Here is a 15,000-nt window from a genome sequence, read left to right as displayed (position 1 = left end):
CACACATGCACGGTGTAATATTTGTTGTAGTTTATTTCCAGAATTCATGCTGCCCATTCACAAATGTTACCTTTTTCATGAATACTCACCACCACCACCAAATTAAAGTATTCATTATGACTGGGAAAATTGCACTTTTACATGAAAAGGGGATCTTCTCCATGGTCTTCCATTTTGAATTTCCAGATTTTTTTACCTGCAAAACATAGTATACTTTGCTTATATTTGTAAATATAGGTTTATTATTTAGTAAATACTAATGAAAAGATCAAATTTGGTAATAGGCAGCTGTTCAGATGTGGCGCCCTTTAAGATCATAAAGGCAATCTAAAATTTTGATAATAGGCAGCAGTTTCAATGAGCAGCATAGTTGCAGTACCCATTCTGGCCACATTCTACACAGTGCACCTTCAAAAACCACTGCTATAGACCACTTTATGGGGTTGGCAAGTCGATCCGTCACCAGGGCCGAAAACGTCACTTCCGGATCCATTCCGGATCCATTCGTTATCAACTACCATGTAAACACAATGTAATAAAACTCGACAAGAAGCGGATTAAAAATGGTACAGTGCTGTGTCCCGTTGTGTAAGAACAGAAACGACGTCGACAAAGGATTCCCCTTTTACCGTTTTCCTGTCGACGAGAAAGTCAGCAAAAAGTGGCTGAAGTTGATACGGTAAGTTTGATTCAAAATCTTAATGAATGCAGCTTAATGGTAGGTAGCTTACATCAGCTAACTAGCGAGTTGTTAGCTGTGGAAAAGCTGTTACTAGGCAACACTGATCTATTTTTCATCCAAACAGACTAGTATTTTGATTGCAAAATCGTTTAGTGTCTATGCCCATCATGAAAAATGATGAAGTAACCAGTACCAGTCGAAGTTTTTTTTATGATAGTTGGAGGGAGCTTGCTATTGAAGATAGCTCTCACTAAGGAAACAGCTGGCAGATCAGCTGTCCTTACGTGTTGTTAGTTGTGGGAAAGCGGTCAGCTCGGACACTTAATTGAGCAAAACCGATGTATATATTGTTTTAACAGACTAATATTTTATGGTAACGTGGTACAGGCCATGAAAAATGAGAAAGTATCACACTAGTACCGATGTAACAGAGATTCCCTGATTGTCGCTCCCAACGCAGGACGCTCCCCGGTCGGCTCGCTCCCACTAGCCAGACTATCGATCCCACCGCCATATAACGGAGCTAGTTATCTTTTTTATGTTAGTTTTTTGTTTCTAACCCTAAATTGCTTGTATGTGACAGTATATGATAATACGTGAAATATAATCGGGCGGGACTACACGTCCGGGAGTGATAGAAACACCTGGGACTACACGTCCGGGAGCGATCTCAGTTGGGAGTGTCCATCTACCTCCCTGTAAGAGACTATCTGGGCCCCCCTCAACTGGCGATTCCAGATGATATAAACACAGCGACTGGTCTGAATGAATACGCTCCAGTTTAAAAGTGACATTTACTTACGACCAATTACCATTGCTTCTAACATCTGCAGTCGCCAGTTGTTACGGCCCAAGATAGTATTTTACACCGGTCAAAGTTGACTAGAGATGATGGGGGAGTCTGTGATGCAATATACTAATGACAGTTTCTATGTGCGTGTGTCTTTTTCCCCCCAGACGTGACAATTTCACTCCAACTCCTAATACCAGGATCTGCGGGTGGCATTTCCCGAATGGAAAGGCAGCCGGACCCACAAGATTTGCATGGAACGAGGGAAAGGCTTTTCAGTCCATTGAACAGCCATCCAAACGACTGAAGACACTCCCTGTCACTGAGGAAGAGGAAGACGAGGCAGAGGCAGGTTCATGCCACCTTGAAGTTCAACGATCAACCGAATTGTTGCAAATGGAGAATGCCCAACTGAAAGAAGAAAATTTAAGATTGCATGCACAACTACAGAATCATAAGCAAACATTTTCATTCGACCAAATATCCTCTGTGCCCCGCAAAGTCATTTATTACACAGGCATGCCTGATGCTGCCACAGTTTTCTTTCTATATGCCCTTCTTTCCAAATTTCCCCTCAAGTATCACTATGATTGGACTGTCCAAAGTATGCCACTAATTGATCAATTGCTGTTAACTCTGATGAAGCTCCGGCTGAATTGTGGGATCGAAGACCTCTCCACCAGATTTAACTGCAGTCGAACCACAGTCACCAATATTTTTATGACCATCTCCAGTGCCCTTTATGACATCTTGTACGTTGGAATGATGGAAAACAACATCCCTTCCCGTTTCAAAAACCAAACCTCCCTGCCAGAGTGCTTCCTCCCATTCCCCAACTGCCGTATTGTGCTTGACTGCACTGAAGTGGCTGTCTGCAACACCGAAAGCCTTGAGGACCAAAGTAAGCTGTACAGCCATTACAAAGGATGCACCACACTTAAGGCTCTGGTCGGTGTGGCGCCCAATGGAGTTATCACGTTTGTTAGTGAACTGTATGGTGGGAGCATATCCGACAAAGCCATAACAGCTGACAGTGGAGTGCTGGAACAACTTGTTCCAGGGGACATGGTGATGGCTGACAAGGGCTTCACCATCCGCGACATTTTGCCCGAAGGTGTTTCCCTCAACATCCCCACATTCCTTGTCGATGGACAGTTCACATTGCAGGAAGTTCAGTATAATAGACTGATTGCCAGTGCCAGAGTCCATGTGGAACGTTCTATTCAGCGCCTGAAAACATTTCGGATTTTAAAAGAGATCCCACATCAGTACAAGAAACATGGAAACAAGATCTGGAAAGTGTGTGTGTGCTTGATGAACTTACAGACACCCATCCTGAGGGAAGTAGATGTCTGATCTTACCAGTCATCATAAATAATCAGTTATCATAATATTGTATATAAATAAATGTTATAGTATGTCTTAATTTGTGTTTGTCTTTTGCATTATATTCACACAGTAATATTGTTTAATGTAGAATGAATATCTAAGATAAGTACTTGGGCATTCCAGCGGCGCAGGTGTTGGACAAAACAAGATAACTTTAAGGAAATAATTCAGTTAATATACCATGAAGTATTTTGGAGCATAGAACAGTGTTAAGTACTTGGGCATTCAAGTCCAATCTCACACACATCCACATTCTTTTTTGTTGGTTGGGTGCAGGTTCAAAATGTGAAGTACTTGTAAGGTAATGAAAGAACTGCACACTGATAAGCTCCCATTTACACCATTTTTATTCCGAAACATCACTGGAATAAAAAAATAGTAAGAGTAAATGGGAGAAGAGTAAATAAAAGAGTAAATGGGAGCTCACGGTGTGCGGTTCTTTCATTACCTTGCAAGTACTTGGACATTCCCTTTGTAAGGCTAGATGCAAGATGAGACAACTTCCTAAAGACACATGCTGTGTCCAGTGTAAATTCAATGCTGACTTTCATAACCCCTGATTTCAGAATGTGTAAAAAAAATATGACACATATCAGTAAATAAGTTCAATAAGTTAACATTTATTTGTTATTGAAGAGAGCACGGGGCAGAAAATGGTCCTTGTAAAAAATTTCCAGGACCTTAAGATTGCTGACCCAGGCTGGGTCTTTTTTAATCTCTACAATGGCCATGTCCTGAGTTGTCCATACAACTAGATGACAGGTGGTAGCCTCTGTCAGGTGCAGGTTGCCCTGAATCTGATGCCAGTAGTTGTGGGTGTTCTTCAACCTAAATAGCCCGGTGACTTGGTCCACGTACAGGTAAAAGTCCTTTGCCTCTGCTGCCTGAGCGATTGTTTTCTCTCTGGCAGAATATGGGCATTTCACCTCCACAAGGTAATTGCTGGACAGTAGAAGTCCATCTGGGGAGGCCCCAAGCAGCCCACTGTCAGACAGGAACAGTCCCTTCTCCAGGATGGTCTCCCCACTTTGTTCCATGAACTTCTTTTTGGCCTCTTTCTCGTGCACGATTCCCCAATCACATGCCTGGGGACAGAGAATGAAACACAAGTGTAAGAATCAAAAGCAAATAAATAGCAAAGTAGCCTAGTAAATGGTAGCCTAGTAAATGGCTAAAAAATTACACGGTGTGTTCGCTACTCACACGAGCTCCTTGTTTGGGGTTGTATTCTCCCAGCAGTGTCTTGAACAACGAAGGTGGGAAAGACTGTCTTCTGACTGCAGACAAAACCAAACCAAAGTTGCTCGCTGTGATCCTCTTCTTGCGATATGCTGCCCTGTTACAGAGAAAGCCATTTTAGTTGACACATAGATGATTAAGGAAATACGACACAAAACTCATGTCAATCCAAATGGCAACTTTCTGACCCAAGCAGAATAATTGTACAAGTGTCGATTACATTTACATTATTTGTTTGTGTTTAAAGTCAAAAAGTTACCATTTCAAAATGAATTGAGTCTCATGTCTGTGAGCAGCTTTTTCTACAATATCAAATAACTGAATAAACATCCTCCAACATTGGCGCTGTGTTGCCCATGTGTACTTACCATAATGCATTGCTCGTCTGCCCAACTGTGGCCCTCTCGATGGCTTCTTTTTGTTGCTGGCTGACAGCAAGAGACGTCATGATGAAGTCCTCTTTGTCTTGAGCATCGCTGTACTCCTGACTGGCCAGTATCCCATCAAATAGTTTCTCTGGTAGGGATGGGTCAAATTCCTGCCCCAACAATTATCAAGGGAAAAAACAGACTTATGCATAGAACAATATGGCACACAAATATATGTTGGTTACACAGCACAGGCAAAAAGTATATCTAAAATAAATGCAAGGAGTGTTTGTGCCCTCTGGTTTGGCCGTCATTCTGAAGTGATGAGGAAATAGTCAGTGTGGATTTGTCATTGTAGAAATGAATTTGTTCAGCTATTCACTACGATTGCAGCTTTGACATGAGAAGTTGTAAATGCTAACTGTGTACAGTAGGCCTCAGTAATCTGGTAGCCTATCGTACAGTATTATTTTGGATTTCCAAGTGTTAGATTATTATTGTCATTGTCAGGTATTTTGGTTATCACGACACTCCTAGTCGAGAGAATGTATAGACCTTGGGATGATTATAAAAATACATCAAAAATATAAAAAACAGAAAGCATACCTGATGTATTTCTGGGGCTAAAATAAAGCCCAGACCTGTGAAACGCCCAAATTGCGCCAAAGACTGCCTTGTCCAGCCTTTGTCTTCTTCGGTCACTGGGCGCTTAATTCCAGCTGAAATAAATGCATAAAATATAATTCAATTTAATATGTAAAGAAAATGTAGGTCCATGTAGGTTCAACATCAAAGCAGAAAGCATGGATAACTGGTGATAAATATTTTGTGGTTGTGAGTCATTATTCCAAGTAGGCTGGGCTACTAACCTTTTGATGTCGAAGGTGCCATCACAGACAGCCTCTTGGCCACAACGTCCTCTGTTTTGGGTGCTGTAGGCCTTCTCCACACACACTCCACATCCGTCCGGGTCATGTTCTTCTCCGCCCAAATGAGGAGGGCTGCAATGTGGTGGCACTTGGCTAGACCAACAGCACATGTACACCTGCTGTCCGTCACCTCCTGATCCTCTACATGCACCTAGATGAACACAACTTTTCTTAGTCCAAAGCCAGGCTCTAAATTAACACCAGCCAAATGCTGGTGAAAAGTCACTTTGGCTGGAAAAACGTACCAGCCATTTTTACCCATCAGTGAGTGTGTGTAGGCTATGGCAAGAATAACATACTTTCAACATTTTGGCAGGTGATAAAAAAAAAATAGAGCCATGGTCGTAGGCATACAAGAACATAACATAACATAAATCGCCGCTGAGGGAACAGCTTGAGCACTTTGATATTTAAGTTTAGACGACCACTAGATAGCGCCACTGTACCAACTAGCACTCTGTGGATAGACAACCATTTCTCACCGATAACAAACCATGTTGCTTAACTGAGATTGAACATATTTCACATAGTAAACGTCAACAGTTATATCGGTTTTCAAGTCGACACCCACATATTTAGCTAATGTTTCGCCTCACCTCCACCTCATATTCTTTTTTCTTCATAGACGCCTGCACTTTTCCTTTCAAGCTGCCACCTGACATAACATTGACACTAATCACTCTATTTGAGTTGTAGGAGTTCAGTCCCTTTTTAACTGACTTCGGATGGCTGGCGAAATACGAAGTCACGGTGAAAAATGTGACTGGCTCCTTAGCAGTAGACATTTTCGTATAGCAATCACTAGATATTACCTGTCGTTAACGTTCACTGTGTTTAGAATTTCTGTTTATGTTCCCGCCGGCGGCTAACGTTAGCACAAACAGCACTGGGTCCTTTTTGCTGGTCGCACTTTCATGGAGTTTATTGAATGAGATATACAGGTCTGATCGACTTACTTTAAAATGCAGATGAATCCGCGTGGTTTCGTCTTTTCAACGATGTGTTCCGTGTCTTCGTAACCTTAGCAGGCGTTTTACAATCCAACCGTGAACATTGGCTGTTATCATTACAGTATACATTGGGAGCTGGGGATTTGGATCCGTGACGTCACACTTGCCAACCCTATACAGTTGAGTTGCTGTATAGCCTAGCAAGGCGGTCAGTAGTCAAGGCTGAGGTAGATGAGGTCATGAAAAAAAAAAGTGAAAGCCCATTGGGAAACTCCAACTCCCATTGTCATTGTGACACAGCACTCCACAGCACACAAGTGAAAACTGCACACTGCACACAACGAAATTACATGTATGCCTCACCCGTGCAAGTGGGCAGCCCTCAGTGGCGCCCCATGGGGAGCAGTGCGGTGGGACGGTAGCATGCTCAGGGTACCTCAGTCATGGAGGAGGATGGGGGAGAGCACTGGAGCATGGAGACTAAATAAATAGGAATGCTCTGGGTGACTCATTTGAGAGCTTGCCCTTTACCATCAGCATCGTACACACCCCAAAGGCCTCCCTGAGTTAGTGAAGCTGCACAAAATGTAAACAAACAACAACAACAACATTGCCGTAGTCAGGACCTTTATGGTAAACACGCCAAGGCAACAACAGGACAACATGGCCGGCACTTACGGCCAGAGACGCCAACAAGGGAGACTGAAGATGTCCAGGGGGCCCAGGTAGACATAGGGGGCCCAGTACTGGATCCTCATTATATTGTGTTTTTTGGGTTGGGGGGCCCGTTTTGATTACTCTGTGGTAAACACGCCAAGGCAACAACAGGACAACATGGCCGGCACTAGGCCTAGAGACGACGACAAGGGAGAGCAAAAAGGTCAGTTGTCCTGGGGGCCTAGGGTGCAGAATTGGGTCCTCATTACATTGTGTGTTTTGGATTGGGGGGCACGTTTTGATTACCTTGTCTTGGTCAAAAGTTGTGCCTAAGGTCGCTGACAGCTTTTGCTGGGCCCAGGAAAAAAGTAATCTACACTTGATAACACAATCTAAAGTATTTCTACACTCTAAGAAATAAAGGTACAGTACCTTCAACGGGAGTACCATTGTGTTGCTTGATTGGTATCCCAAAAAAGAGGTGTGTTCAGTTTCTTCCAATGTTGACCAATGTGCATCTGTCACCTCTTTTTTGAGGTACCACCCAAGTGACACAATGGTACTCCCCTTGAGGGTACTGCCACAGCGACGAGTCCTGTACCTTTATTTCTGAGAGTGTACTAAATATATACACCCTATTCTGGGCCCCCTCTCTCCCTAGGCCTGGGACAACATACCCCTTTGTCCCCCTGTCTTCGGGCCTGAACACACACACATACTAAGAAGACACTACACAACTTAGCCTGAACTGAACTGACCTGAGCTGTGTCTGGAAAGTTAACAAGGAGCCGTGTCAAAAGTGTACATTTTATCTCGCAACTACTGCATAGCAGCCTGTGGTTAATCCTGCAGAAGTTCTCCTAACATTGTAAAAAGCTGTCTGGCTATTTGAAAGTTGTGATGAGGTTTACCGTCTATACATTAGGGAAATTTCCACAATCTGAACATCCTGTTTTATTTTTTTCTGCCTTTTCCCAGTTATTGTTGTTGCTGTGCATCTCAAACAGACAGTCCCAAAATAAGAATATAGTATTTTGATTCTAGCTTGGTAGCCTCTTAGTGCAGATGGGGTCGCCAGCGGCGGGCCTTTTCACTACTTGCTGAAAATACTCAACTACATCATAACAACATTGCTATGACATTACTGAGAGCCTTAAGTAGGGTTAAGACATAGCCATTAGAATTTTTTGTGGCAGTGAGGTTATAACATGAAAGTGAAAAGTGAAAGCCCATTGGGAAACTCCAACTCCCATTGTCATTGTGACACAGCACTCCACAGCACACAAGTGAACACTGCACACAACGAAATTGCATTTATGCCTCACCCGTGCAAGGGGGCAGCCCTCAGTGGCGCCCCATGGGGAGCAGTGCGGTGGGACGGTACCATGCTCAGGGTACCTCAGTCATGGAGGAGGATGGGGGAGAGCACTGGTTGATTACTCCCCCCACCAACCTGGCGGGTCGGGAGTCGAACCGGCAACCTCTGGGATGCAAGTCTGACGCCCTAACCGCTCACCCATGACTGCCTTAACATAGGCTCTACGCAAAGGGTAAGATAACATCAGGTAAGATAATAGGGCAGTCATGGGTAAGCGGTTAGGACCTCAGACTTGTAGCCCAAAGGTTGCCCGTTCGACTTCCGAGTAATTAACCAGTGTTCTCTCCCATCCTCCTCCATGACTGAGGTACCCTGAGCATGGTACCGTCCCGCCGCACTGCTCCCTTGGAGCGTCAGTGGGAGCTTCCCCCTTGCACAGGTGAGGCATAAATGCAATTTCTTTGTGTGTTGTGTGCACTTGTGTGCTGTGGAGTGCTGTGTCACAATGACAATGGGAGTTGGAGTTTCCCAGTTGGACTTTCTTTCATACAGAGGAGGCAGTAACACAGGCAATAACCTACATTCTTGGTCACGATAGGCAAAAAGTTCTAATCTAAATCATTTCTATGATGATGATCAAGATGCTGGAAATGGCTTAGGACCAATATCTAATCTATTATGCCTCCCGATACTGTAAATCACCTGACCATCATATCTATTTTCAAGGTTGCTGCTTTTCTGCGAAGAGGCATTTGACTTCCTGCCAGGGCTGCCAGGACTGGGAACACAGACAGGCCTTTTTTTTTTTTTTACAATAGACCAGTGTTGCCAGATGTGTCTGACCAAATCCTGCCAAAAAGCTTCTCAAAAAACACCAAAATGTGCTAAATTCCGCCCAAATTCAACAAATCACATCGACTTCTATGACCCCAAAACGGCTAAAAAAAAAAAACGCCAAATGGCCGATTTTTTTTTCGATTTTACCTGCAGACCCTTATCCCAAGTAGCCCAATTGGGTGGGCACCTGCCCAATCTGGCAACACTGCAATAGACCAGCCCCTTAGCCCCTAAATGTGAGATTAAATGTATAATTTAGTCTGGCCCCAATGAATGACACATCGGAAGATTGTTTATGGAAACAACCCGTTGTTTTTCAAACTGTGTCTGTGCCTATTGGCCAACACTTTGTCATCACTCCCTCATAACCCGTCCGCTTTGCATTCAAAGATTCGAAACAAATCAAAACTAGTCTCCTGCGTTGTGATTGGCCAGCAAGTTTCAGGGCCTGGGCCATTGTCCCTCGTAGGAAAAATAAATAAATTGACAGCTGACGGGTGGGGCTAGCTACAACAAAAACAACAACAACCAAACCAAAAGCAGCATTGGAGGACTGTCGGCCCACTGGGAAAATGCCCTGTATGCCAGATAATCAGTCCAGGCATGCCCCCTGCAGTAACTGCAATCTGATGGAAAGTGATGCTGCCAATGTAGCTATGGCCTATGGTCGACGTGGTTGTTTCTGGATCATGGGGTTGCAGGATTGAGTCCCAGTCATACACCACATTCACACAGGCATCATCCGTTGACGGATCCCATTGACTTTGATAGGGGGCGGACCCAAAATGTATTTAACGTACCGTGAGATGTCAGCTCTTTTGCCTGTAAATGTAAATTTAACAAAGTGGTCCAAACTTGTACTGTCTTTAGAAATGTTGCTGTGTAACTACAAGATCCAACCTAATACCAAGGCTCTGAGGGTATTTTTCTCAGTTTCAATGTTGGCGTATTTACTGCTCTCATAGGGCAGTAATTGCTACTATTGGGCAGTAGCTATGTAGTAACTATTCATCTGAAAACCACCCTCACAGTCAGTGTTGCCAGATTGGACTGTTTCCCGCCCAATTGGGCTGCTTAGGATGGCCGTGTGCAGGAAAAAAATGGCATTTAGCAGAAAAACCCGCCCAATTTTTGCCATAGAAATCAATAGAATTGGGCGGGATTTTGTGCTTCTAGGCGGGTTTTGAGCATTTTTTGGGCTGGAAATCATCAGCCTCATCTGGCAACCCTGACCCTCACTAGTGCTGCCGCTAGGCATAAACAGAAGGGCCTCAACCACTTTGCCCTCAAAATTGGGGCATCATTACATTATGAGGCTACCAAAACCTTAGTATCCGCGCTGCCCCTCAACCAATACATACAATGTAATGAGGTCCCAATACTGGGGCCCTAGACAAATGACCACTTGGCCGACCCCGTTGAAGGAGAAGATTGTGCACATCCCAGGGAAAGGTGCAGGACGAAGGTCAACTGTAGTTTTCAGAGTGAGGAGTTCTGCACACTTTTTGTTGTGTTTTATTTTTTCATGGCAGGATAACGTTTCGAACTCAACAGTCTGTTCTTCAGATTCTGAAGAACAGACTGTTGAGTTCGAAACGTTATCCTGCCATGAAATAATAAAACACAACAAAAAGGATTCTAAGTGTGCAGAGTCCTCACCCAGATACTGTTATTGGCAATGCGTCAAGCACAAAGCTGATAACAGTGTGAACATGCTCAATCCATGTCATGCCAGGTTCAAATGACGCCAGATACTGTATATCAGGGCGCCCATGCCAGCTTCAACAGCTGCCAGCTATCTCACCTGAATCTGCACACTTAGAATCCTTTTTGTTGTGTTTTATTTTTTCATGGCAGGATAACGTTTCCACCTCTTCTTCAGATTCTCCACTTGGCCGACCCCAACTGAGCCCCCAGAAAACAGATCCAGAAAACACAGAATGAGGTGTTGTTATTCTTGTGCGAGCACACATGCTTTCTTGATGGACTTGTGGTGGATGGTCGACTGGAAGGAGAAGTGAATTTAGGGTACACATCAATAGTGCTCAAAATAATTTCAAACTTCAAACGAGTTCATTGCTCCCAATAACGCATATACAGACCCTCTCTACAAAATTAAATTGTCTATGGCAGTGTTTCCACTGCTATATGGTAAGGCTACCCCCCAGAAAAGTGAAGTGGTAGGCCAGAGTCATTTAGCAAAATGGTAATGATATTGCTTCACAAAACATGCACGTCAACATTTTTGAATTAAGTCTTCAAGTAGCTCGTGTTGAAGTTGATGCAAAGTTGTAGGCTACATCAGAAGTATGAATAATTTAGTTTGATTTGCAGCAAGTAATTGTTATCTGTTAAACAGTCATTATCTATATATTATGCATTGCAATGAATTTGGCTTTAGGCATACCCCTTTTTCACAAACACAGACACACAAATACATGCACACATGCACGCACGCACACGCACGCGCACGCGCACGCACGCACACACACACACACACACACATAGCACACACACACACACACACACACACACACACACACACACACACACACACACACACACACACACACACACACACACACACACACAAACACATACACACAACAGACACACACACTGTAGCACACACACCTCACAGACATACATACCCAAACAGACACAGATGCATACACACGCACACGCACTTACGCACGCACGCACGCACACATACACACACACACAAACATATGTGGCTGTTAGATAACTATGCGGTATGAATTAGTTATGCAATGTGTTTCCTTTATTGCAAATAAATTACAACATGAGTCATCCCACAATCAAAAATGCCTTCATGGATTTACACACACACACACACACACACACACACGCACACACACACACACACACACACACACACACACACACACACACACACACACACACACACACACACACACACACACACACACACACACACACACACACACACACACACACACACATATATTCTCTAACACTATTTCCAAATATGCACACACACACACACACACACACACACACACACACACACACACACACACACACACACACACACACACACACACACACACACACACACACACACACACACACACACACACACACACACACACACACAGGTCCTCCCACACAGGGTCAGATAGCGCATCAATTAACCAAAGCAGGGCCAAGCGATAGTCATCATCGTCTCCTCTTCACTGCAATGCTGAGGCCTCGGGGTGCCATATGTGGAATGACGCACCGATTACTGTAAACTAGTGTTTCTCAACGGAGACGCCACAGCCCCCCAGGGGGCGTTGGGTAGCCCTATGGGGGCATTGAGAAGGATAAAGCTGAGTGGGGGTGGGGCTTAGTTCCGTTTTATTTTTTTAGTACTAAGGGGAGATGTTGGCAGGCTTATAATGAGGTCAAGGGGGCATTGGGAGGCTGATGATGAGGTCAAGGGGGCTTTTGTTCAAAAAAGTTTGCAAACCCTGCAGTAAACTAAAGCACAACCATCTCACAATTCTTCTTCTCCTCCTTCTCCTCTCACATTTCCTCATCCTCTGTCAATGTATCTTTACTCCTCCTCCTCCTCCTCCTCCTCCTCCTCCCTCTCTCCTTTGTTTTTCCTCTCTCCCCTTCTTCCTTTTCTCTTCCATCATTCCCCTTCTCCTCCTCCTCCTTCCCTTTCTTTATCCTCTTTCTCTGTTTTGTCTGCCTCTCCCTCCAATCATACTATTTCTTCCCAACACTATCCAGATTGAGATCTCTTCTTCCTCCTACTCTTCCTCCTACTCTTCCTCCTCCTCCTCCTCCTCTTCATCTGCCCTTATTCTACTCTGCTCCATCCACCTCCTCTGTGATATGTGAAATAAAAAGTAAGATAAAGCAGAGGTTCTCAATCCATTTGCAGTCTGTACCACATCAGAAAATATTCTACTCCTTTATGTCCTCTCTTCCTCTTCCTCCATCTTCCTCTTCATCCTCCTCCTCCTCCTCTTCCTCCTTCCTCTTCCTCTTCCTCCTCCTCCTTCCTCTTCCTCCTCCTCCCCTCTTCTTCCTCTCCTTCCTCTTCCTCCTCCTCCTCCTCCCCTCCCCTCCTCCCCTCTTTCTAAAGTCCATTGGGAAACTCCAACTCCCATTGTCATTGTGACACAGCACTCCACAGCACACAAGTGAACACTGCACACTGCACACAACGAAATAGCATTTATGCCTCACCCCGTGCAAGGGGGCAGCCCTCAGTGGCGCCCCATGGGGAGCAGTGCGGTGGGACGGTACCATGCTCAGGGTACCTCAGTCATGGAGGAGGATGGGGGAGAGCACTGGTTGATTACTCCCCCCACCAACCTGGCGGGTCGGGAGTCGAACCGGCAACCTCTGGGATGCAAGTCTGACGCCCTAACCGCTCACCCATGACTGCTCTCCTCCTTCTCCCCCTCCTCCTCCTCTCTTCCTCCTCCTCATCCTCTCCTTCCCATTTATTCTCCTCTTCTTCCTCCCCAATGTCATTAGCTATATCCCATTATCTTCGTTTTGCTTTCCTCTTCCTCCTCCTCTTCCCTTTCTCGTCCTCTCCATTCCCTTTATTCTCCCCTCTTCTTCTGTCTCCCCAATATCATTAGCCATACCCCATTGCCCTCAACTTTTCCCTTTTTTTCCTCCTCCTACTCTCTCTCACTCTCCCTTCCCTTTATTCTCCCCTCTTCTTCCTCCCTGATCCCCATTCTTTCCTTCCTCCTCTCTCTTCTTCCTCTCCCTTCCCTTTATTCTCCCCTCTTCTTCCTCCCCAATGTCATTAGACTCCCTTTCTCCTCCACTTTTCCCTTCTCCTCCTCCTCCTCCTCTCTTCCTCCTTCTCCTCCCCTCCCTTCCCTGTATTCTCCCCTCTTCTTCCTCCCCCACCCAATTCTCCTCCTCTTTCTCCTCCTCTTCTCTTCCTCCTCCTCTTTCTCCTCCTCTTCTCTTCCTCCTCCTCCTCTCCTTTCCCTTTATTCTCCCCTCTTCTTCTTCTTCTTCTTCCCCAGTGTCATTAGCCATACCTCCATTCTCCTCCACTCTTTCCTTCTTTTCCTCCTCCTCCTCTTCCTCCTCCTCCTTCTCCTCCTCCTCTCCTTTCCTTCATTCTCTCTTCTTCTTCATCCCCAATATCATTAGACATACCACGTTATCCTCCACTCCTTCCTTTCTTTCTTCTTCTCCTTCTCCTCCCTTCCTCCTCCTCCTCNCCTCCTCCTCCTTTCCTTTTAGTCTCCCCTCTTCTTCTTCCTCCCCAATGTCATTAGCTATACCACGTTATCCTCCACTCCTTACTTTCTTTCTTCTTCTCCTTCTCCTCCCTTCCTCCTCTCTTTCTCCTTCCTGCTCCTTTCCTTTTCCCTTTATTCTCCCCTCTTCTTCCTCCCCGACCCCCATTCTCCATCTCCTCATCATCATCCTCCTCTTCCTCTTCCTCCTTCTCCTCCTCTCCTTTCCTTCATTCTCTCTTCTTCTTCTTCTCCAATATCATTAGCTATACCCCATTCTCCTCCACTCCTTCTTTTCTTTCTTTTTCTCCTTCCTACTCCTTCTACTCTCCTTTCCTTCATTCTCTCCTCTTCTTCTTCTGCAATATCATTAGACATACTCCATTCCCCTCCACTCTTTCCTTCTCTTCCTCCTCCTCCCTTCCTCCTCCTCACTTCCTTTTATTCTCCTCCTCTCCTTTCCCTTTATTCTCCCCTCTTCTTCCTCCCCAATATCATTTGCCATACCCCATTCTCATCCCCTTTCTCCTCTTTCTCCTCCTCTTCCTCCTCCTCCTCTCCTTTCCCTTTATTCTCCCCTCTTCTTCTTCTT

General features: G+C 44.9%; 2 protein-coding genes across 3 annotated transcripts; one reads left to right on the top strand and one right to left on the bottom strand.

The window, feature by feature from the left end:
* The first annotated feature begins 445 nt into the window (after positions 1 to 445).
* Positions 446 to 3,458, top strand: LOC134439678 (uncharacterized). Its single transcript, XM_063189584.1, has 2 exons — positions 446 to 679; positions 1,640 to 3,458. The coding sequence occupies exons 1-2, from the start codon at positions 564 to 566 to the stop codon at positions 2,826 to 2,828; spliced, it is 1,305 nt and encodes a 434-aa protein (XP_063045654.1). The 5' UTR covers positions 446 to 563; the 3' UTR covers positions 2,829 to 3,458.
* Positions 3,459 to 3,461: 3 nt separating this feature from the next.
* LOC134439679 (uncharacterized) lies at positions 3,462 to 6,513 on the bottom strand. 2 transcript variants are annotated; one of them, XM_063189585.1, is made up of 6 exons: positions 5,994 to 6,513; positions 5,338 to 5,548; positions 5,075 to 5,187; positions 4,469 to 4,638; positions 4,065 to 4,197; positions 3,462 to 3,946 (listed from the first exon to the last, which is right to left on the bottom strand). In XM_063189585.1, the coding sequence occupies exons 1-6, from the start codon at positions 6,180 to 6,182 to the stop codon at positions 3,482 to 3,484; spliced, it is 1,281 nt and encodes a 426-aa protein (XP_063045655.1). In that variant the 5' UTR covers positions 6,183 to 6,513; the 3' UTR covers positions 3,462 to 3,481. The 2 variants fall into 2 exon arrangements, with proteins under 2 accessions (XP_063045655.1, XP_063045656.1); XM_063189586.1 differs by having other exon boundaries at positions 6,354 to 6,513.
* Between the last annotated feature and the right edge of the window lie 8,487 nt (positions 6,514 to 15,000).

This window comes from Engraulis encrasicolus, chromosome 23, assembly GCF_034702125.1.
Source record: "Engraulis encrasicolus isolate BLACKSEA-1 chromosome 23, IST_EnEncr_1.0, whole genome shotgun sequence".
In the NCBI taxonomy this organism is placed as follows: domain Eukaryota; kingdom Metazoa; phylum Chordata; class Actinopteri; order Clupeiformes; family Engraulidae; genus Engraulis; species Engraulis encrasicolus.
The sequence above is the reverse complement of the archived record's forward strand: the minus strand, read 5'-3'. Positions and strand labels throughout refer to the sequence as shown.

What these genes read in the sequence shown, in the direction of transcription:
- LOC134439679 (XM_063189585.1), bottom strand. Translation starts at nt 6,182, where the DNA reads ATGTCTACTGCTAAGGAGCCAGTCACATTTTTCACCGTGACTTCGTAT. An exon ending in AAAAAGAATATGAGGTGGAG is followed by an intron (nt 5,549 to 5,993) that starts GTGAGGCGAAAC and finishes GTGTTCATCTAG; the next exon opens with GTGCATGTAGAGGATCAGGA. An exon ending in GGCACCTTCGACATCAAAAG is followed by an intron (nt 5,188 to 5,337) that starts GTTAGTAGCCCA and finishes CATTTATTTCAG; the next exon opens with CTGGAATTAAGCGCCCAGTG.
- LOC134439678 (XM_063189584.1), top strand. Translation starts at nt 564, where the DNA reads ATGGTACAGTGCTGTGTCCCGTTGTGTAAGAACAGAAACGACGTCGAC. An exon ending in AAGTGGCTGAAGTTGATACG is followed by an intron (nt 680 to 1,639) that starts GTAAGTTTGATT and finishes TTTTCCCCCCAG; the next exon opens with ACGTGACAATTTCACTCCAA.